At 41.0% G+C, this 22,215-nt stretch overlaps 1 protein-coding gene across 1 annotated transcript; it reads left to right on the top strand.

Moving 5' to 3' along the window:
* Positions 1-4,379: 4,379 nt before the first annotated feature.
* On the top strand, positions 4,380-9,758 carry LOC136548326 (wall-associated receptor kinase 2-like). The gene is made up of 4 exons (XM_066539893.1): positions 4,380-5,056; positions 5,639-5,919; positions 6,391-6,555; positions 8,698-9,758. Exons 1-4 carry the CDS (start codon positions 4,380-4,382, stop codon positions 9,756-9,758), a joined length of 2,184 nt encoding a protein of 727 aa, XP_066395990.1.
* The last annotated feature ends 12,457 nt before the right edge of the window (positions 9,759-22,215 follow it).

Raw genomic sequence — 22,215 nt, 5'->3', positions numbered from 1 at the left:
AAATGGAAGCGGACATTTTTGCCAAGGGTATCACACCAGAATCACTCAATTGGCCCAAACGCGTGAAGAATTGGTTTTTCGCTCATGGGAGAAGACATGACCTAGAGATCGGGAAGCTGGTTCATGACCCAAAAATCGAAAGAGCAACACAAAGATTATCTTATGCTCTACAAGCTAAAGCTATTGGTGCGTTCAGGCCCAATAGAGAGAAGGATGAACTAATGTATGTCATCGGGACTGCTGAACACAGTGGCCGAACAAGAGGTTTAGGACGGAACATTTGTTGGGAGCATGGTTTCCCTAACGATAGAGATACCTACAGAAGCCGACAGAGAAGGAAGGATAAGGAAGCAACGCGGATCAGCAGGTTGAAGGAATATGTTCATGAGTCATGGGAGGCGTTGCTTCATGCACAAGAGCGTGAAAAAAACATGCAAGCTAGAATGCAGGATGAAATCATAAAGCAAGTGCAAATAGCAATGAGTGCCCAAAGGCAGGCATCAGATCCAGGAATCAACATTAATATTAGCCCCCCTGATTAGTTGAAAAGCAGCTGCGCTTCCACGGAGTTGCCAAATCAAGATGACGCAATGCTACGTTTCCCTATGGATAACATCGCTGCACTGTTTACATCATGTGAGCTACATATTCTAAAAGAGAATGCCACAATCATGGTGGCTCTTGGTGTTTTTTTCTCCTCCAGATCCTACCAAGACACCAAGAATCCATGGGGCAAAAATACCACCTGGATATGTTAGCGTCTCAGTGGATAGAGTTAACAAAGGTTTTAGTGATCTGGCTCTTGACATTCTAGGAGGTGATGGAGAGAAGACTATAGGAGAAGCAGAGAAGACATTCATACTATGGCGCAAGTGCTACATCATTATTCCTGGGGTCTCTAGTCCACCGCCGCTTCCTCAATTGCCAGACTATAGGTGCGGACAAAAGTAAACAAAAATTTTTTCACTAATTTTCTATTGACATGCATGATTAAAAATAACAATTTCTTATACCTAATTATTCTTTTTTGTACTCACACAGCAGGGTCTCCGCCAACCTAAGTCCAATTATCCAATCTCCAGATCATCATAGTGCTCCGGGAATTCAGGTGGCAACGCCGCCACCGTCGCCACCTCCAAGGAGATCTCCAACGCCTCCAAGGAGGTCTCCAACGGCTTCCCCACCTCCCTTGATGACTAAGAAGAAGCCAGCTCCTAAGAGGTCCGCCCCACAAACGAAGCCGTTGGCCCACCAGCCGGCAAAGAAGAAAGTCTCATCTAATCCAGTTATTCCCCAAAAACCGTTTTACGAGAAAAGTGAAAAGGAATTAAATGCTGCACTACAAAAAGATGTGGACAGTTTCTTCGAAAAAGTGAAAAAGCAACGAGAAGCGAGGGAGAACTCGGAGAAACCGTACTTCTACCTACCTCCAGATCTTCTAAGAAAGAAGGTGGACCAGAAAAAGCGGAAATCTCAAAAGACCCTGCCAAAATCGGACTACGACCGCTCTCTCACCAAGTCATTTGAGGCGGCGCAGAAAAAGACTAGACCAGGGAAAGTTGTTGCATAACTCGGACAACAATCGCAACAATCGGTCCCCCCTCTTGTCGTTCGTAATGAATATGGTTCGAACTTAGATTTAGACGTCGATTTTGAGGAGCTAGCTCGGTTTTACGAGGAAACTGGTTTGGACCTTGCCCAAGTGCTCGCTGAAGGACCATCTGCTCCGAAAGTGGATCCTTGGAAGAAATTTGAACATGGAAAGAGTGTATACAACCCTGAGACCTTAGGTGAACTGGGTACGCAAATATACCTACTAAACAAGTGGTACATGGTGGCGTGTGAACGGGGAGAGGCCTTTGTTCCCGTCAGAGTTAGAAACCAACATTACTTCTGTGGCGATGACGTTATATATGTCGAGTTTGTAGAATTACACCAACTATGCCACCTGGACTCTCTCGACAAAAGTCTCATTAGCTGCTATTGTCTGTAAGTGTGATTATTTTCTACTATTAAAGTGTATATATATAAAGCTACATGTATATATATATAAATTATATATCCTCACACTATATTTTTATATATGCAGATATGAGATGACAGAACTCAGAAAGAGAAAGGATAATGATGTTGGTTTCATTGATCCAAATGTCGTATTCAAACACCCTAACCTCCCGCCTCAATGAAAAGCTGAACTCAAGAAAAATCACATGAGGTTCTTAGTGAACCAACAAAACAAGAACATACTCTTCCCCTACAACTTCAAGTGAGTGTTAAACAATTAATGTCGATCATATGAACATTTGTTCAATTATTTGCTTACTAGCTATGCTATCTCCCATATATATATATATATATATATATATATATATATGTTGACTCTAGTTAATGTCGATCATATTTGTGTATAAAAACATATGCAGCAATCACTGGATATTGTTGGTCATCGATATGGCCAATAGTCGGTTGAGCATCTTAGACTCGTTAATAAAAGAGCAAACAGAGTACCAAGACATGATAGATATTATTCAAGGTTAATTTGGTCTCTCTAGCAACTATATATACCCTGATCTCTTAACTGCAACAATTATTAAAGGCCAAATTAATTTTTTATTTTATTGGGCGCAGTGTTTGGAAAAGTTTCATTGAGGAACACCACATGAAACATTGCAAAGCACCACTGGATGTAATCGCACACAAAGTAAGTACTAGCTACATTTATATATATATATATATATATATATATATATATATATATATATATATATATATAATTCAATTAACACCATGCATGCTTTCAATTCACCGGATCTTTTTTCTCGTAAAAGTGGGTTCTGAAGTAAGAACAGGGGAACAACTACTGCAGATACTATGTTTACGAGTTCATCATGGCGTACGCAAATAGAACTCCTGAAGAGATCCTCAAAGTACGTTATATAAATATATTCATATATTCACAATTTCTTTTGTTGCTCATATATATAAGTAATCAATGTGACCAACACACACACATATATATATATATATATATATTAATACTTTTCCTTTAACTTTTATTGAAGACTCTATGGTTGAAGGAAAAATTCATACGACTTGACCAACTGAAAGCAATTCAAGAGACCATAGCAGGATTTCTTAATGACCAGGTCCTCAACCCCGCCGGCGAGTTCTACAATGACATCAACGAAACATGGAAGCCAAACCAGATGGAGTGAATTTGTTATCCCAAGGATATGATAGAATATACAATGCAAGCTTTATTTGTAATATATATATATATATATATATATATATATATACATATTATATGTACATAAAATAACGTACAATATATGTATATGCATGTAATATATATGTTAGTTTCATACTTTAGTTTGTACAAAATGTTCGAACATTATAAACGTGTAGAATATGTATATTACTAGCAGCGTAGAATGCGTATTCGAAAACATATTCGAAAACCAAAATGAATCATCAATTGAAAATAGAAACAAAAAAAAGGTGCACCTTTAGTCCCGGGCGAGAAACTGGGACTAAAGGAGGGGCCCTTTAGTCCCAGATTCGTGCTCCCGGTTGGGAAACCGGGACTGAAGGGGTTTCCCAACCGGGAGTAAAGCCTGTTTTCTGTACTAGTGCTTGCTGACGCGGTGGAGGCCGGAAGCACAGGCTGAGAAGGGGGAGAGAAAAAAAAGAGAGAGCCGAGCGGGCCTTGGAGTAGGAGTGGGCCTTCGGGCCAGATAGGGAGAGGGAAAGATTTTTCCTTTTCTTTTTTTCTTTTGAATTTTTTAAACTATTTTCAAGAGAGTTTTCAAACCCATTTTGAAATCAGTTCGTCATTGAGTTCAAAACCACACAATACAAAAATATAAATGCACCAGCATGTATGCATAAACATGTTTCTAAACCCTATGATAAATTTTAACTTAATAAAAAAAATTATTTTCCTATATTTCATGAGCACAAAAATTCATAATTAATGTATTTTAACTCTATTTTTAACAGAAAGAAATTTTAGGGTGTTACATAAATAAAGCTCAACCCACTTGGTATCTCTATTTAATTTTTTCTCCCCTTTTCTCTCACCCTCTCCTCTCCGAAATATATATTCTACTGACCAATGGGTCACATATGTTAAAGATAAGGAGAGGTGCACTTAACATGTGTCGGGTCTACGTCAACGTTCAGTCACTATGTAGTTCACTGCATGGAGTGGCTCAGACTATGTTTGGGTCCAGGTGGGACCCGAAACCAAGTTTTTGGACTTAAAAGTAGCACATGTAGAGTGTAAAGACCTAATGACACCTCTTGCTAAGTTAAAATACTCGACTATATATATAAGCTTGCTAGCAATGCAATAATCATTTGCATGTACACTAGCCATGGAACAAGCAGTGTGGTTTCTCCTCCTTGCAGCCACCGTGATATCCCATGTGGTTCCGGTGGCTGCGACCGCCAGGGCTGAGAAGATGGTGGCGGCGCCATCGCCGTTGCCAACGAGTCCACAGCCAGACTGCCCTGACTGGTGCGGCGATGTAATTATTCCCTACCCGTATGGCATCGGCAAGCAGTGTTCGTGGCGTGGCAAGTACAGCCTCACTTGCAACCACAACTTCAACCCGCCGAGACCATACCTGGGCAGCACCGAGGTCGTCGACATCTCGGTGGAGTCCGGCGAGATACGCGTCCGAGTTCCGGTGTCGTCCCTCTGCTACAGCTCGTTGAACAACAAAATCAACACCACTGTTGCGTACAGTGTCACGCATGAGTTCCTGATCTCGGCGGCACGAAACGAGTTCACGGCGATAGGCTGCAACACGCTGGCGCAGCTGCAAGGCCAGAACTACTACAGCGGCTGCATCACCTCCTGCGTCAGCTTGGCCGCCGCAGCTCGCGACAGCGACAGGTGCACGGGGCTCGGCTGCTGCCAGACGTCCATCCTTGAAAATCTTAACCGCATAGCCGTCATCTGGGCCTCCGACAGCAGAGGAAACACCAGGGGCAAAGCAGTTTGGAGCTTCAACCCCTGCAGCTACGCCTTCGTCGCCGAGAAGGGTTGGTATGTGACTAATAACCAACCAGTCCATGTCATATAGGTCTAAATTCTATTTGGCATTTTTTTCAGTTATAAATGCATGTATAGAATCATGGACGGATCCAGCGGTGGGGCTAGGTGGGCTTCAGCCCCCTACCCATCCTGAGCACGTGGAGTTTCTCTAAGCCATCTCTTCAAATTTTATGCATACATGTATTAGGTAGGAGGGGCTAAGGTTAAGAGAAGATAAAAAACCTCTATTCTTTTGTTCACCCCCCCTAAATTTTTTCCTGGCTTCGTCACTGTATAGAATGGCAGTACCAGAATGCTCTTATTTTTCCGATAATAAAGGAAGCTTGATCTCACACAACCACGTCAAGATGACCAAATCCAAGAGTGCTACTGGCTTCTCTATAATAACTAGGATACCATTATGTGCATTAGCTATACCGTGTATGTTTATATTCTTATGTGCATTTCTGAAAGAGAAAGAAGTATATATATATAAAGCTACTTTTGGCATAACATATATATGGTATATACTTATCTTGTATCATTACCAGAATTTTTTCCCGTGGTGAGTAACTCTAAGCCTCCATGTTTTAGGTATCATTTCGAGCGGGAAGACCTTGTTCGAAACAATGACTTTGTTAGGAATCTTGGAAACAGAACCGTGAATGATGTCCCTGTAGTTCTTGAATGGGCTATCAGGGCGGATGGACATTGCCCTGCCCCGACAGAGAAAGATGGGGTGATGGGCGAACCCACCGCTTCCGCCTGTGTCAACGCCAATAGCCACTGTGTCAACGCCACGCAGGGCTTTGGGTACTTATGCAATTGCTCCAAGGGATACACCGGCAACCCTTACGTAATTGGTGGATGCACAAGTGAGTACTATGCACATGGCTTTAACTTCTTTCATTTGTTGTGCGTTTTATCTTTTTTATGGCTAGTGTTTGCTATATGATGGATATATAAGAAAATAGTATGTGGACTACTAATAATAGAGTGTTTGGTTGCCTGGTGAGGGAAGCCTGGCTCTCGCATCTAGGAACAAGTGTACAGCTGGAGAGGCTGTAGAAATGCAAGTTCTGATCCATTTTGATTTGTCCACTGAATCCGCGAGGCCATGCTGAGCAAAGCCCTTATTTGGTTGCCTATACTCATGGGATATGTTACAATGAATTGAAACGAAAAAACAAGTACCAAGATCATATTTATTTTACTTGAGTCAGTTATATATCACTTATTTTTATCATATTAAACCTTAATTTTCTTTAAAATATATTAGTAATACCTTGGTTGGTCAATCTGGATCTATGCATGGATAGTATTGTTAACTCTTGCATATTTTGCAGATATAGATGAATGTACACGGCCGAATGATTTTCCATGCCATGGCGTGTGCAAGGACACCTACGGATCCTATGAGTGCAACTGTCCAGCTGGTTATGAGAGCCATGGTGACCCAAAGGAAACGCCGTGCCGTCCAAAACTTTCTAGTTCAGCGAAGCGTATCATAGGTATTCACACATCACTCATGCTTTAAACTTCTTCTCTAATATACAAACATGAAAATTTCTGTTTTCTTGCACAAAATATTTTCATTCACCTTTTATTTCATCAATGGAAATTCATGAAGGGAAATCAAATATTTAGGAAACAGGTTCTCGCATCCTTTACAGGCCTCGTACACCTAGTTCTAAGTATAGAAACATTTATTATAATTGTTATTTTTGTTAACGTCACTATCGTTGTGCTTTTCGAATGGCCAATAGCTATTTACAGAATACCCTTGATTGTCCCTATCATTACTACAAAAAGAATTTTAGGAGACATGCCCTCTGATTAACAAAGGCTAAATGGTTAGGCAGCCCCAGGCAAATGCCGGTTGCCATTTATCGACTTTAAATAGAGGCGGTCACTTTAAGAGGGCCACTTCTACTAACCAATTTATATCTCTTATAAAGATAATCTCCACTATAAGTCTATCACAACATGCAAACCATCCACATCTCACCCAATAAGTACCCACATCATCTCCCGCTATTAACCATGTCATCCCACTAACTTCCAACATCTCCATGAAAGCTATATAGCTGCATCATCTCCACTGAATTTCATTTCAAATTCTTCACAATCCCCACAGCAATGCACGGTGTATATCATATAGTTAATAGAGATACGACATTTTAAGATTCTCGCATCTAAAAATGATTATTAATAGAGTTGGGTATTATAAGGTCCTAGCTCTAAAAGTATTTTTCAAAAACATTCATAAAATATTCATATAGACTCAGATAAATTCAAACTTTATACCAAAATTGTATAGCTCCAAGCAATCTACGACTTTTTAGTTGATACGCTTTTTATTTGAAACTATTTATAGTCCCAACAAAATTTGTTTTAAGTTCAGAGACATTGAAATTAAATTTTTTGAATTTTCAAACTACCTCACATGTTGACACGGTACACACCAAAGTTATAGTTCTCCGTACACTTTACAGCTTTGTGGTTAAGAAGTCTATGCTTTGAAGTCATTAGATTCCTAAACATTCATTTTATATGCTAAGATTGTGAAATTCAAAACTTAGAAACTTCAAGAGTTATAGTTGTCAATGTGATTTAGAACTTTACAGTTCACAAGTTTTTTTTTATTTCAAAGCATTCAGATTCCCAAATATTCATTTCAAAATTCTTAAACTTTAAGATTCAAAATTTTGAATTTATTAAACTATCTCAGATGGAGACGTGCCTATACTAGAGTTGTGGAGCTTGAAAAGATCTAAAACTTTATAGTTATTTTTTTTTATTTCAAATCATTTAGGGGCTGAAACATTCAATACAAAATTCCTAAAAGTTTAAATAAAAATATAACATGGTATATAGAGTCACAAGAGAGCGTGTAGTATAGTGGTAGCGAGCAAACATGTGAGTCTTCGGAACTGCATGATTTTTGTTTTCTCGAATTCATTTACAGAGGTGGGCCTGTTAAGATGTTCGGCTCTGTTATTGGAATACTAATATAGACCATTTGACAAAGGCTATTAGGAACATGTGTTAATAAAAAAAGGCCTGCCTCACATATCAGTCTCAATTTCTGTGGACGGTCTCTGTTACTTACTGATAATAATTTTGTATCCGGCCTTGTTTTTTGTTCTTCTTCTTCTCCTACTTATTTTTCTTCTTTTCAACACTTTAATACTCAGGTTCATGCGTTCATTCTTCTGATGATAAACTTTCTAGATTTGACTAATTTGCTTTGCTTGCTTAAATCCTATTATTTTTTTCATTAAATGACATTCTAAGAATGTGTTAGTCCTAATGATTATATTATCATTAAGTTGTCTAAACTGCAAAGTGTATAGCTTATTGGCCAAGTTGGGTACAACTGACATTTAAGTGGCATTATTGCAAATATAATAATAATGGACATTTTGTGAATGCTCCTAATTTATTTAGGCATTGAAATTATTCCACCCAACTTATTCTATTTGCATATGCTGCAGTCGACAATCTTTGTTATTATGTTTGAATAGAAATGACTGGTTTGTTATTTCAATAAAATGAATGCAACTGATTACCACAACTATATTGTTCACAGGAATTACGAGAACTACTGATAGCATATCCTCTACTTATATTTGTAAATATGTTGTTTACAGGAATCACTGTTGGTGCTTCCATATTGTTTTTTATTATACTTGGAACTGGGGTATGCTATATGCTGAAGCGGATAGAGCAAAAAGCAAAGGAGAGAGAACTGGAAGCAATTGAAAGAAAGAATGGAAGTGAGAGACTTAAAAATGTCAAAACTCTAATATTATTCACAAAAGATGAACTTGATAAAATAACCATGAACAATTCGGTGCCTCTTGGCAAGGGAGGCTTTGGTGAAGTTCACAAAGGGACTTTATCTGACAAGATCGAGGTGGCAGTTAAGTCCTCAAATGAGGTAACTCAAGGTACACTGGATAAGTTTGTGGAGGAAGTGGAAATCCAATCAAGGATGATGCACAGGAACATTCTCAAGCTCTTGGGTTGCTGCTTGCGGGTTGATGTTCCACTGCTGGTATATGAATATGCTGCTAAAGGAAGTCTTAAAGACATTCTCCACGGCAAACATAATGATCAGCAGCGTGAGCCTCTCACACTTAGGTCACGTTTGGACATTGCCATTGGGTCTGCTCAAGGTTTAGCTTACATGCATTCATACACAGAAAATGGCATTCAACATGCAGATGTCAAACCAGACAACATACTCCTCGATGGTGGGTTGGTTCCAAAAATCTCGGATTTTGGGTTATCAAAGGTTTCTGTGGTGGGCAAAGATTATACCATGAATGTTATTGGGTGTTTGCCTTACATGGATCCAGTGTACAAGGATACAGGGAGGTTAACTCCAAAAAGTGACGTCTATAGCTTCGGGATTGTTCTCTTAGAGCTAATTTGTAGAAGGCCCGTTGTAGATGGTGAAAACAATCTTGTCAAGCAGTTTAAGAGTGCTTATGAACAAGTTAACACTGGAAGGGAGTTGTTTGACAGGGATATTGCTGAAGAACAAGATATTCCTATCCTTGACGAAATTGGAATACTAGCCATGAAGTGTTTAAAGGAAAATGTTAATGAAAGACCAGCTATGGCGAGCGTCGCAAGTACACTTGTGATACTGAAAGATTCTTGGGAAGAAAAAATACAAAGGTTCTCTTCTACTTCAATCAACTAGGAAGGGGCTATTTGATGGAGCTCCCCCTATAAGTGGTTCTCTAGGGATATATGTGACTATGAAGCTGAACGTGATAATCTATGACAAACTATTTGGAAGAAATGAATTAGAAGAAAACACTCTACAAGTTTGCAAACTATCATCCGACAAAGCTCCTTAGGAATCACTATACGAGTTTGCTCTAGGAGCTCTACTGACGAGCTCTTAGTGTTAGACTTTTGATGTCATTATGGTCTTATGCACTACATCGATATTGAATTAATCATAATCAAAACATCTAGAGCATTGCACCAGACACAAGATAAAAAGGAATATATCCTTCATCATTAGCATCAATAATTAATTGTTTTCCATGCCATTTGCTTCATGCTTTCTATGTCATATATTTGCTGTCAATTGGGAAGACATGCAAGATGTTATTTATTATTGTATGTTAATGGAGTTTAAGACAATGTAATGTTCTATATTATGAATAAGAAATTATCTATTTGTCTCTATATTGATCATGTTTCTTGGATTATTTTTACATATGGTATTCAAGCTCTTATTTTTTACAACGTTAACCGCAACCTATATAGGTGAATCTATGGAAGGTCATCATTGAATTAACTAGTTTTCAAAATATCCTTTTTTCTAGCTTAGCCCGATTCATGCATGATTACGGATAATCCTCTTAATTGGAAAACAGAATAGTTCGAAATCTGTATGACTACACAACCTAGAGTTGTAGGATAGATTATAGACTATAGTATGGAAGAGATAAAGTGTGTGTGTATATATATATCCTTAGTCCTTATAAGATAGTCATCTTCTGTGAGGCTTTCTAAGGAATGATTTTAGCCTTGAAGATGGAATTGATATTTTAGTGCAGATGACGCGTTCCCTGCGGCGTAGCTTCCTGTCGAAAGATCTCGGAGAGATAGAATAGAGAGAAGAAGAAACAGAATGGGAGCAAGCTCCCATCGGACTCCCATCAAAGTGCTAATGAAGCATATAGCCTAAGACACCACCCACCCAGTGGAAGACACACTAGTACAAAAAGTGGCTATAGTCCCGGTTGTGAAAGGGATTTAGTCCCGGTTTCCCAACCAGGACTAAAGGGCATGGTCCTTTAGTCCCAGTTTCCTGAACAGTAAATGGTCTACGAGGCTAAAAAAATAATTGGCCTAAGCCTCCTGCATGTGACTTTGGATGGGATGCTTTCCTTTTGAAGCGAACCTGTGGATGACCCTTTAGTTCCGGGTTGGTGTTACCAACGGGACTAAAGGTTCTCGGACGCTCATGAAACTTGGACCCGCATTAGTCCCGGGCCCAACTCTAGCCGGGACTAATATGGTGAAATGAAGGTCTGTTCTCTACTAGTGGTATATTGAACTGACCATCCCACAATGTGCTCTCGCTGCAGTTTGATAAGGTGCTATGCTCACAGGTCGCTCCACAAATGCTCCTCGCCACCTTCTGTGTCAGCCGTAGTGTTGGATCTGCAGCTCCTGCACCATGACTAGGATTCGACACTTGTCGTGCTACCGCATGGTTCACTGCAGCCCTTCACAATATGGCGCCACAGACCTTGTCAAATGGATTCAAATTGCTTTTGAAAGTGAGTTTGAAAAAGGATTTGAAATAAAAGAAAAGAAGTTTTTAAGTAGAAAACCCCTCCTTCTCTATTCTGGCCCAACTCGGCCTTCACCTCCTCCCTCCACCCGCATAGCGCCGCAGGCCCATTCCAATCCCTCCGGCCCAGCGCGGTGCCCCACAATTCCACTCCCTCTCTCGGCCCAGCAGGAAGTCCAAAGCCGGAGCCCGCCACCTGTGCCTCCTCCCCACTCTCTCTCAATGCCCCGCGGACCCACTCTCTCTCTCACCGACACCGGGACCCAGCTGTCAGCGTCACCTCTATCTCCTACCTCGCGTTGTGCCTAGCATGGACTCGGCCGAGCGGAAGTAGTCGCAGCGATCCCGTACTTCCCGGGATTCTCCCTGTGCAGATCTCCGTCACACCCTTCCTTGGCAGCTCTGAGCCGCCTCTTGCCCTAGAGCTCCGCCGCCACCAAGAAACCCTAGTCAGCCGCTCACCCCTTCTCCTACCTTCGGTCGGGTTCGACCCGGACTCCACCTGAAGCCGCGCGCAATCTCGATTTCCACGGGATTTCATGTGTGGAGCACACGCTTGGCCTCCCTATAAGTACAATAGGATCCCTACCGTGCTCGCCTCTTTGATATACACAGCCCTGCTCACCCTAGCTACCACTACCATGCCCTATAACCCTAGATCGAGCCGCCGCCTTCACTTGTCGCCGCCACCGCTGATCTCTGCCTTCACCATTGCGCTGTCGCCAAGAGCACCCGAACAAGCTTCGCATTAGGGTAAGAAAGCTTACGGCACCGTCCCATCCCTCTCTGTTTCTTCTACAAGCTCGTCGGAGTACCTCCGGGCAACCCGAGCCGCCCGTTCAAGCCTCACGTCATCTTCGGTCACTCCCCGGCATTGAGAACCTCGCATAGTGTTCGCCGCACCGCCCTCTTTCTCCCTGTGCCTTTACCGTGAGCAACCGAGCTCGAAGATGCTGTCTAGTCCATCTCCGACATAACGCTGGCCTTGGAAGCGCCCCGCCGACGACCCACACCGCCCAATCCTTCACCAGCCGCCCTCAACCGTCCAACCCCAAACCAGCGGCCAGGATTAGATCCCCAACACAGCATACCCCTTTGGTCTACCATAGACCTATGGGCATAGTCCACCATCGCCACGTCGGCTGGTCCACTGCCGGTGCACAAGCTCTAGCCAATCCTGCTCCGCCACGTCGCCAATGACCTGATCAGCGCTGACCGCCACCGTACCTTTTGTAGAAAGGCCCCTGCAGATTTGCGATATAGAACCCGCAGTCCCTGCCGGAGTTAAAAATTCTGTTTTTATTTATTTTAATCCAAAAATGAAGATCTCAGTATTTACAAAACTGCCACTAATCTTGTTTTAGCCATACAATCTACGTTTAGCTCCGTTTTGACCTGTTGAAGTTGCATTAAGTTCAAAATGACGTAATATATGCAATAGTAATAATGTTTACCATGTCTCTAGCTCTGGAATTTCATGGTTTAAATCCCAACATGATTAATGTTTATGCAACGAGATTTATAAATAAAATATAATTAGTTTATGTTAGTTTTCTAATTCTAAATACAAATTGACTTAATAAGATTTATATATTTCTCTAGAATATTCTATACATACTTTTATATAATTAAAATAAATGAAGGCTATAGTTTTGTTTTTCTCAAATAAAATAAATCTTTCAGTAGTTGTTTCTTTTTCACCGTAGCTCTGATTAGAGTGGTTTTCATGTCTATGTGTTCGTAGCAATGCGTAGATTAGTTTTAAAAACTTTTCATTGATTGGTGTATTGTTATAATCTACTGAGTTTGTTATATGCATGTCTGTTCAGATTCTTGTGTGGTGCTTTATAATCTTGTCAAGTCGGTGAGCTTTACGTGGTGATCAAGAAGCCGTTCTTTGGAGGCTACGAATTAATAGAAGGAGGATCCGAGTTTAAGGAAAATATAGCATGGGACATTCCTTGTTACCTACACACCTTATAATCATTATAATTCGTGTTGCATGCGTCTAGAATTGTCACCCAAAGGATTTACCTAGAACTTTGTTATCTTGATACCTTGTCATCGTGGGATCAAATGCATATGGGTAGTTGTGCTAGCGCTCAAATTAACCATACATGATCTGAATGTTGTCTAATGGATTTATGCAACAAAGGTTAAAACTTTCTTTTAGCAACTTGAATATAGGGCGATGGAGCTTCTGGCTTTTACACATAATGCTCTTGGCCCTCCCTAAGTACTTATCTGTGTGCAAAATCTAGGATTCACAGTACAACCATGAGCGCAAAAGGTGCTCGACGACTCGTGTATAGTGCGGCCTCTGTCCGTTTGTGTATAGGTTGCACGTCATTGTGCCTTTCAGAAGGGGAGCCCTACATCTGCTTGCCGATTGGAAACGTAGCAGCCCTAACTTGTTAGACGAAACTTTTAAAGGCTTCATAGTGTACCCTGCCTACTCACCTTGGAAGTGTTAGGGGGTCGACAAGCCCCGGGCAAATGGGAATCACGACTCACAGGTAAAGATGTACAACCTCTGCAGAGTGTTAAAAACTGTTATAACAGTTGTGCTCGCGGTCATGAGCGGTCTGGAAAACTGACGGAATACGTATTCACCTTATGATGATATTATGATGTCGTGGATTAATAATGAGCTCAAATATTGATATTGCTTCCATTAAATGATCATGTGATTTATATGGGGCCCAAGCATAACCTGATGTTAGTTAATGATAAAACCATGACTCACTAAAAATGCTAATCATAGTAAACCGTGTCAGCCTTTTAGAGCTTCATAACCCCATATTATATTGCTGAGTATGACGTATACTTTCGCTTGCTTTATTTTCAATTCTTGGATAAAAATTCCGGATGGGTACCAGATTGCTAGATTGTCAAGCAGTTAGGCTTGTGATCAACTAGTCAGTTGTCCGTGTAGAGTTGGAGTCTTCACTTAAAGATCAGAGTTGTCTTTCCGCTGTTTGCCTAAAGTTATTTTCTTTGTACTAATACGCTATGTATTAAGCTTTGTCTGTTGATATTACCTTTACTTGTGGCCATACGTGGGATTTGACTTCCTGGGCTCAGTCTATAATTACATTGTTTCATGGATGGACCGAGTATATCTATGTATCTTGAGAAGCCTGGTTGTTCCATCATGCTTACATCGATGTAAGATCATTATCAAAGCCATTATTCACACGACAGCTGCAGCAACCTTACAGCGCAGCAGCTCACCAGAATTAAATTGCGTGGCTTGCTTTTTCTAGCTTGTGTGAGGTCACTATCTAGGTACAGAGAATGAATAATTTATCTGAGTCATTGTCTTCTTGTGTTCATTGTAATCTTCCAATTTCGACACTTAAGCCTTAAATGCTAAACTCTTCCCTGCTTCTTACCAGTTTGTTCACCACAAGCTTCCTGTTTTGATTTATGTAAAAATTCATGACTTGTTCACCCACCAAAATGTCGGTTGCAATTCTATACTTTATGAGGTTTAAAATTTGTCCAAAAAAGAATGACAAAAACATAGGACATTATTACTTACTAATGCGGAAGCTAATCACAAGTCCGTGCAAATGATAACAGCCAAAGACAAGAGATATAATAGGAAAGGAGACCACGATATATGCAGTCTTTTACAATTTTGCTTCAAAATTTCTAGAAAGTCATTTATTTTGGGATGGAGGGAGTATTTCATAAAAAGTGTTTTTGAATATAATTCAAATATTTATTGGTAACATTTCATATATAGCCATATTGAGTATATATTAAAGTTATGATATATTTATATTAAGGGTTCTGGACTTTAATTCCCGCTTTACCCTTTAGAGCAACGAGGACCGACAATGGCCACTGGGCTTGTTCTTGAGGATGAAAGAGTCAAAGAAGGCCAATTTTTTTAATATATATTATAAATTAGTATTTTTGAAGAAATATTTGTTGAAATAAAAAAATTTGCAAAACTATACTAATAGCACCGATTGAGGCTGTGGAAAGTAGTTACCACCGATTGAACCGGCGGAAAAGTACTTACCACCAATTTTGATACCTAAATTGATATAATGTTCATATGTATACGGTAGATCTCTACGTTAAATTGACAATTTTTCAATCAAGAGGCCTTTAAACGAAAATATTGTAGACTATAGACTTGTAGGCCTCTTAGATATCTGCATTAGAATACGGTATATCCACTGGTAGAGAACCGAGCTTTACTCCCGGTGGGGAACCCCCTCTAGTCCCGGTTCCCCACCCGGGAGCAAGCATCCGGGACTAAAGGGGGGTCCTTTAGTCCCGGGTCAGGAACCGGGACTAAAGGAGGACCTTTAGTCCCGGTGGGTAACACCAACCGGGACTAAAGGTGCCTCCTGACATGCCACGATGGCCGGCACCTTTAGTCCCGGTTGGTAATACGAACCGGGACTACAGGTTTTTTTCTTTTTCCTTTTCTTTTCATTTTTTTGTTTTCTTTTCAAAATAGGTTTTCGAAGTCGTATTGTACGCTGCTAATTATACATTTATACGCACGTATAGTATGTTTCGGTTCAAGCACAATGAACGTATTAAATCACACAATTCAAGCATAGAAATATATATATATATATATATATATATATATATATATATATATATATATATATATATATATATATATATATATATATATATATATATGCATGCATGCATGCATCATATATATATTTACATGCTTGCATGCATATGTGTATTTTACATTATATTATTTCATGTGCATATATTACAAAAGATTGCATTACAGTTGTTGTGACATAAAAAGTTCTCTCATCCTCTAGCTTGGCTTCAATGGCAGTATTGGGTCGAAGTAGAACTCGCCCTTGGAATCGATGACCTGCTCATTAAAAAATCCGGCTATAGACTCTTGAATTGCTTTGATTTGGTCTTGCCGTATGACCTTTGAATTAAAGGAAAATAAATTAATATATGTACATATATATATAAAGACATAGTAACACAATCAATAATAATAATTAAATGAATATATAGTGTATTTTTAACGTACTTTGAGTCTCTCTGTAGGAGTTCTTTGGGAGAGCACCTTGATAAACTTGCAAACATAGTAACCACAGTAGTTGTTCCCCTATTCCTGCCTCAGACACCACTTTATGAGAAAAAGATTTGTCATCCAATCTGGTGATCCGGTGAAAGCTATATGTTTAATTAATAAAGATGATGCGATTCAGGGGACTTACTTTCAAAGGGATTACATTCAGTGGCGCTTTGCATTTTTCCATGTGTTGCTTCTCAATAAAGGTTTTCCAAACACTGCCCAATAAAAAATTTGCCACGTCATTAGATATAGTTAATCATCATGTTTGTGTGTATATATAGTTGCTAGAGATCCCAAAATTACCTCTGGATAATATCTATCATATCTTGGTAGTCTTGTTGTGGTTTTCTCATCGAGTCATAGATTATCAAGTGACTTTTCACCAGATCGATGTCCATTAATATCCAGTGATTGCTGCATGTGTTTATAGGATATAACGCATAACACTCATTAATTAACTAGAATCAACATATGAGCCATTAAGGATGATCGACATGATTAACACTCACTTGAAGTTATAGGGAAAGAGTATATCCTTCTTGTGGCGTTGGTTCACTAAGAAGTTCATGAGGTTACTCTCTGACTCATTCTTCCAATTAGTCTTTGGAGTAATTGGGTCTTTGAATACTATATGGGGATCAACAAACCAATTTTATTGCAGCCTTCCTTTCTGAGCTCTGTCATTGTAAATCTGCATATATATAGTACTTGTTAGGATAATTTATATGCATATACACACATATGATGAGTTTAATAATAGATCGAAAGAATTATTACTTACAGGCAATAGCAGCTAATGATAACTTTGTCCAGAGAGGTCAGGTGGCATAGTTGATGAAATTCTGCAAAGTCAACATACATAACATCATCGCCACGGAACAAATGTTCGTCTCTAATTCTGACACCAACACAGAAGTCTCCACTGGTAGACGCCTGCATGTACCACTTATTTAGCAGGTACATTTGCATCCCCAGATCAGATAAGGCTTGAGGGTTGTATAGACTCTGGCCTAGTACAAATTTTTTCTTCCAAATATCAACCTCCGCCGCACTCTCAATGTTTCCATCACCAAACATCTGGTAAAGGTCGAGACCAGTCTCATCAAGAAATTCACCAAGGTGATCCGAATCGACATCCGGAGGTATGTTTGCCTGATGCATTAATCCTAAATTCGAACCATATTCATTACCAACAACTAGCGGGGGGATTGATTGGTGCGCTTGTTGTCCGAGTTGGGCAACTCCTTTCCCTGCCCGCTTCTTTTTCTATGCCGCCTCAATTGACTTGGTGAGAGTGCGGTCATAGTCCGATAACGTTGATTTGGACGGCTTACGAGATTCCCGCTGTTGTTGCTGGTAAGAAGTCACCTTTTTTCTTAGAATATCTGGAGCTACGAAGAAGTACGGTTTCTCCGGGTTTCTCCTTGCTTCTTGATTCATTTTAAGTTTGTCATAGAATCTAGACATGTCTTTTTTATATGCATCAGTTCCTTCTTCCTTCTCTTCAGATATTATTTTGGGAATAGCCCTTGGTTTCACGGTGGCTTTCTTTGCAGGCGGGGACTGGTTCTTCGTTTGAGGGGCTGGCCTCTTGCTAGGCTTCTTGGTAGGCAAGGGCGGGGGAGGCGTTGGAGACCTCCTTGGAGGTGGCGGCTGCGGCGTTGGAGACCTCCTTGGAGATGGTGTGGATGCAGCCTCGTCTTCCAACACAATGTCATCGTACAGAGCACTATGATGATCTGGTGATTGAACAATTGGATTTAGGTTGGGGGAGGATCTGCTACAAAAAAAGGAATGACATATTATTATGAGCAGATTGTTAATTATTTAAGCCAATACAAATTAATGATGTAGTGTTTTCATCCGCACGTACCTATGGTGAGGTAGTTCAGGAGGAGGTGGAGCCGACATCCCTGGAATGATGATGTAGCGCTTGCGCCATAGAATGAATGTCTTCTCTGCTTCTCCTAGAGTCTTCTCGCCATCACCTCCAGGAATGTCAAGAGGCAAATCACTAAAACCTTTTTTAGCTTTATCTACCGAGATGGTAGCATATCCTTCTTGGATTATATTCCCATGAATCCTTGGTGTCTTGGTTCGGTCGATAGGATTAACAAGACTGATAGCCACCTTGATTGTGGAATTCTCCTTTGGAATGTGTAGCTCACACATTGTACAAGGTTCAGTGACGTCATCCACAGGGAAGCACAGTCCTGTGTCCCCTTGATTTGGTATCTCCGTGGAAGCGCAGCTGCTTTTCAACTGAATAGATTGGCTAATGTTGATTCCTGGCTCTGATGCCTGCTTGCTTGCACTCACTGCTATTTGCACTTGCCTTCTGATTTCCTCCTGCATTCTCGCTTCAAGGTTTTTTCCCCGCTCCTGTGCTTCACGCACCACTTCCTCCAACCTCTGGAGCCGCTGTGCCTCTTCTTCCTTCTTTCTCTGGCGACTTCTATAGGAAGGTCTGTCCTGAGGGAATCCATGCTCCCACGAGACACTTCCTTTGCCTCTAGTTCGGCCACCGTGTTCAATAGTCCCGATGGCGTATGTCAGCTCATCCTTCTCTCTGTTGGGCCTGAACGCACCACTAGCAGTAGCTCTCTGAGCATAAAACAATCTTTCTGCTGCTTCTTGCAGTCTTGCGCCATAAACGCACTTCCCTGTCTCCTGGTCTAGTGTTCCCCCATGAGCGAAAAACCAATTCTTTGCACGTTCTCCCCACTCGAGTGATTCTGGTCTGATACCCTTGGCAAGAAGGTCTGCTTCCATTTTGTTCCACTTCTTAATGGTAGTCGGGTAGCCACCTGATCCCAAGGTATGGTGGTATGTCTTCTGTTGGGCATTACGTTGGTTCTTTATCACCCGACTCACACCCTCTTCCGAAGTCTTGTACTATACAAACTCATCCCAATAGGGCCTTTGCTTTGAGATCGGGCCTGGGACAGTAAAACCTGGTGCTATGTTCTTCTTCACGTACGTCGTGTATAGGTGTTTCTTCCAAGTCTGAAACTGGGTGGCCATCTTCTTCATTGCCCAATCCCTAACTCGCTCCTTCAATTCATCACCGTCTATTATATCATCATAACCATCTGTTTGGAGCGTGAAATGTACCAAGACATCTTTCCAAATTAACGCCTTGTCACGATCGGAGACAAAACTGATATGAGGAGCATTGGTCTTCTTCCATTCATGGGTACTAATCAGGAGCCGGTCCCGTACAAGGTAACCACAGTGGTGCACAAATTTCATTTTATTCGGCCCCCCCGGTTCTCCTGTATCCACATTGAACTCCGAGATGATGAAGCGGCCCTCCAATGGCTTTTTGGGACCTCAAACATTTTTACTCTTCGTTGTAGTTGTTGATGTCGATCCAGAGGGCTACAAAACATAAACATTATTTTTAATGTCATGAGCACACATAAGACATATGATAATATATATAGCTAATAATAAAAAATATATACTTGGCCAATATGTTGTTGCTCATTTTGTTCAAGAGCTAAGTACTAACTCCCGTCATCTGCATCCTCTTGCACGTTATTTTTAGCACCATCATCGCCGGCAACTTGAGTGCCAGTGTTGATCAAATTCATCATCAACTCCTCCTCATCCATGTTTCTCGGGTCGGCCATCTAGCTTCAAAAAACAAAACCAATATATAGTACGTCAAATCTTTGCTTACATGCGTAAAATCTATGAACAATATGCATTATTAAATCTTGCCCCTCGGTCACGGACGCAATTCGCCACACTAGGGCGAACTACGTCGGTACTAGGGCGAATTAGGGCTATACATAAATGGCCGAGGGCAAATTGCATCGGTGACTAGGGCGAACCACGTCGGTGACATCAACAGCGCGGTTCGCCCTGGTGTGATTGTTTAGCATTAACGATAACGATAATACGAATGTTGATCAACTAGGCCACGAGAAAGGGCGGTGTGACAAGAGTGGCGGTGCTCCACTCCGCCGTATATATGTCTGTACACATGGGTGAATGAGGGCGGCGGTGCTCCGCCGTATACATAGAAACGCATGGGCGAACGAGGGTGGCGGTGCTCCACGACGTATATATACATACATATGAATACAAATGACGTATAAACCATGTGAACCATGTAGTCATTCATCATATGAGAAAATTCTATGCTGATAATGTAAGTATAAGTCATTATGAAATGTAAGTATATGTGTCTTATTGCTAATATAACCAGAGAGAATTACTCCCGAAGAGGTTCACAACAACATGCCAAAAATGATCGAACGAGGGCAGCAGAACCGGCCTAAACCCTAGGGCGAACGAGGGTGGCGGTGCTCCGCCGTATAAACCCTAAACCCTAGGGCGAACGAGGGCGGCGGTGCTCCGCCGTATACATAGAAACGCAATAATGATAAACTAACATATATGCAATAATGTACCCCATTGGCTAAAAAGTACCTTATATTGTTTAGTCAAAATTAAATTGTTTTAAGTTTGATCAAATTTATAAAAAAATACTTTGCTATTTATGATATCAAATTAGTATCATTCAGTTTATTATCATGTAATATAATTTCACAGTATAATCTATTTAGTATGATAAGTGATGATATTTTTCTGTATATGAACTTGGTCAAAATTATCATAGTTTTTTTAACTGAAATCATGGAGCATTGCTTCCCAGCACTTTATTAACCATAAACAAAATACAAGAAAGTTAGCGAAGTGCTAACTATTTTGACCAAACCTATAAGATCTTTCTTTTTATGATGGACATCACTATTTTTTATGTTCATTGAAGTGAAATCGTCAATGATCAACTGCAGTCTGATCAAATGTGTTTGATCGGCGCGCGGATCTGAGATCGAGCAAGCTAGCACAGCGTGCTCCTCATCATGATCGATCTGTTGGTCATGGTGTAGCCTGGAGATGGAACGGAGCAAGCAGCTAGCGTACCTTGGGAATGGAGGAGAGGACCGTGGACGCGCACGAGGGTACGTACGGTACCGGTGTGGCCGCGCGTCTGGCGGGGGCAGCCGGGCAGCAGTGGCGCCGTGAGGTCATCGGCGCGCGGGGTGGCGTGGGGACCGCGGACGTGCGCGAGGCGGTGGCGGCGACCGACGTCGGGCGGGGTGGCGGCGGCGTCCTCGGTGTGGCGGGCTGAGTGGCGTGGGCGCAGGGGAGAGGAATCGGCGAAGAACGCAAGGAAGAAGATGGCAGTGGTATATATATGCCACGCCCCTTTACTCCCGGTGCCATCCCCCCACCGGGAGTAAAGGTCCTTTACTCCCGGTGCGTGTTACCAACCGGGAGTAAAGGTATACCTTTACTCCCGGTTGGTAACATGCACCGGGAGTAAAGGTTTACCTTTACTCCCAGTTGGTAACATGCACCGGGAGTAAAGGGTTTTTTTGGCGGGCCACGAAACTGTAGCCCACCTTTACTCCCGGGTGGGCTTCCCACCCGGGAGTAAAGGTGGCCTGCAGTTTCGTTGCCCGCCTGTTTTAAGCAATAGTCTTGTTAAATACAATAGAAATGCAATAGTTTTTGTTAAATAAATAGTAAATTAAATAAAAGGCATAAAATTATTTTGTTAAAAATATGATTTTTCTTTTTGTTTATTGCACATAGGAAAAATCTATAACCTAATTTTTTTTATTTTTTGTTAGAATTATAAAACATAATGTAACTAATATTTATTATTTCGTTAATGCAAAAATGTAGTGTTTAATTAAAATTATTAAAACTATTGGTTTTGGACAGGAAATTTGTTTT

Source organism: Miscanthus floridulus, chromosome 4 (assembly GCF_019320115.1).
Source record: "Miscanthus floridulus cultivar M001 chromosome 4, ASM1932011v1, whole genome shotgun sequence".
In the NCBI taxonomy this organism is placed as follows: Eukaryota; Viridiplantae; Streptophyta; class Magnoliopsida; order Poales; family Poaceae; genus Miscanthus; species Miscanthus floridulus.
Note: the sequence above shows the minus strand (reverse complement) of the source record. Positions and strands in the feature narration are given on the sequence as shown.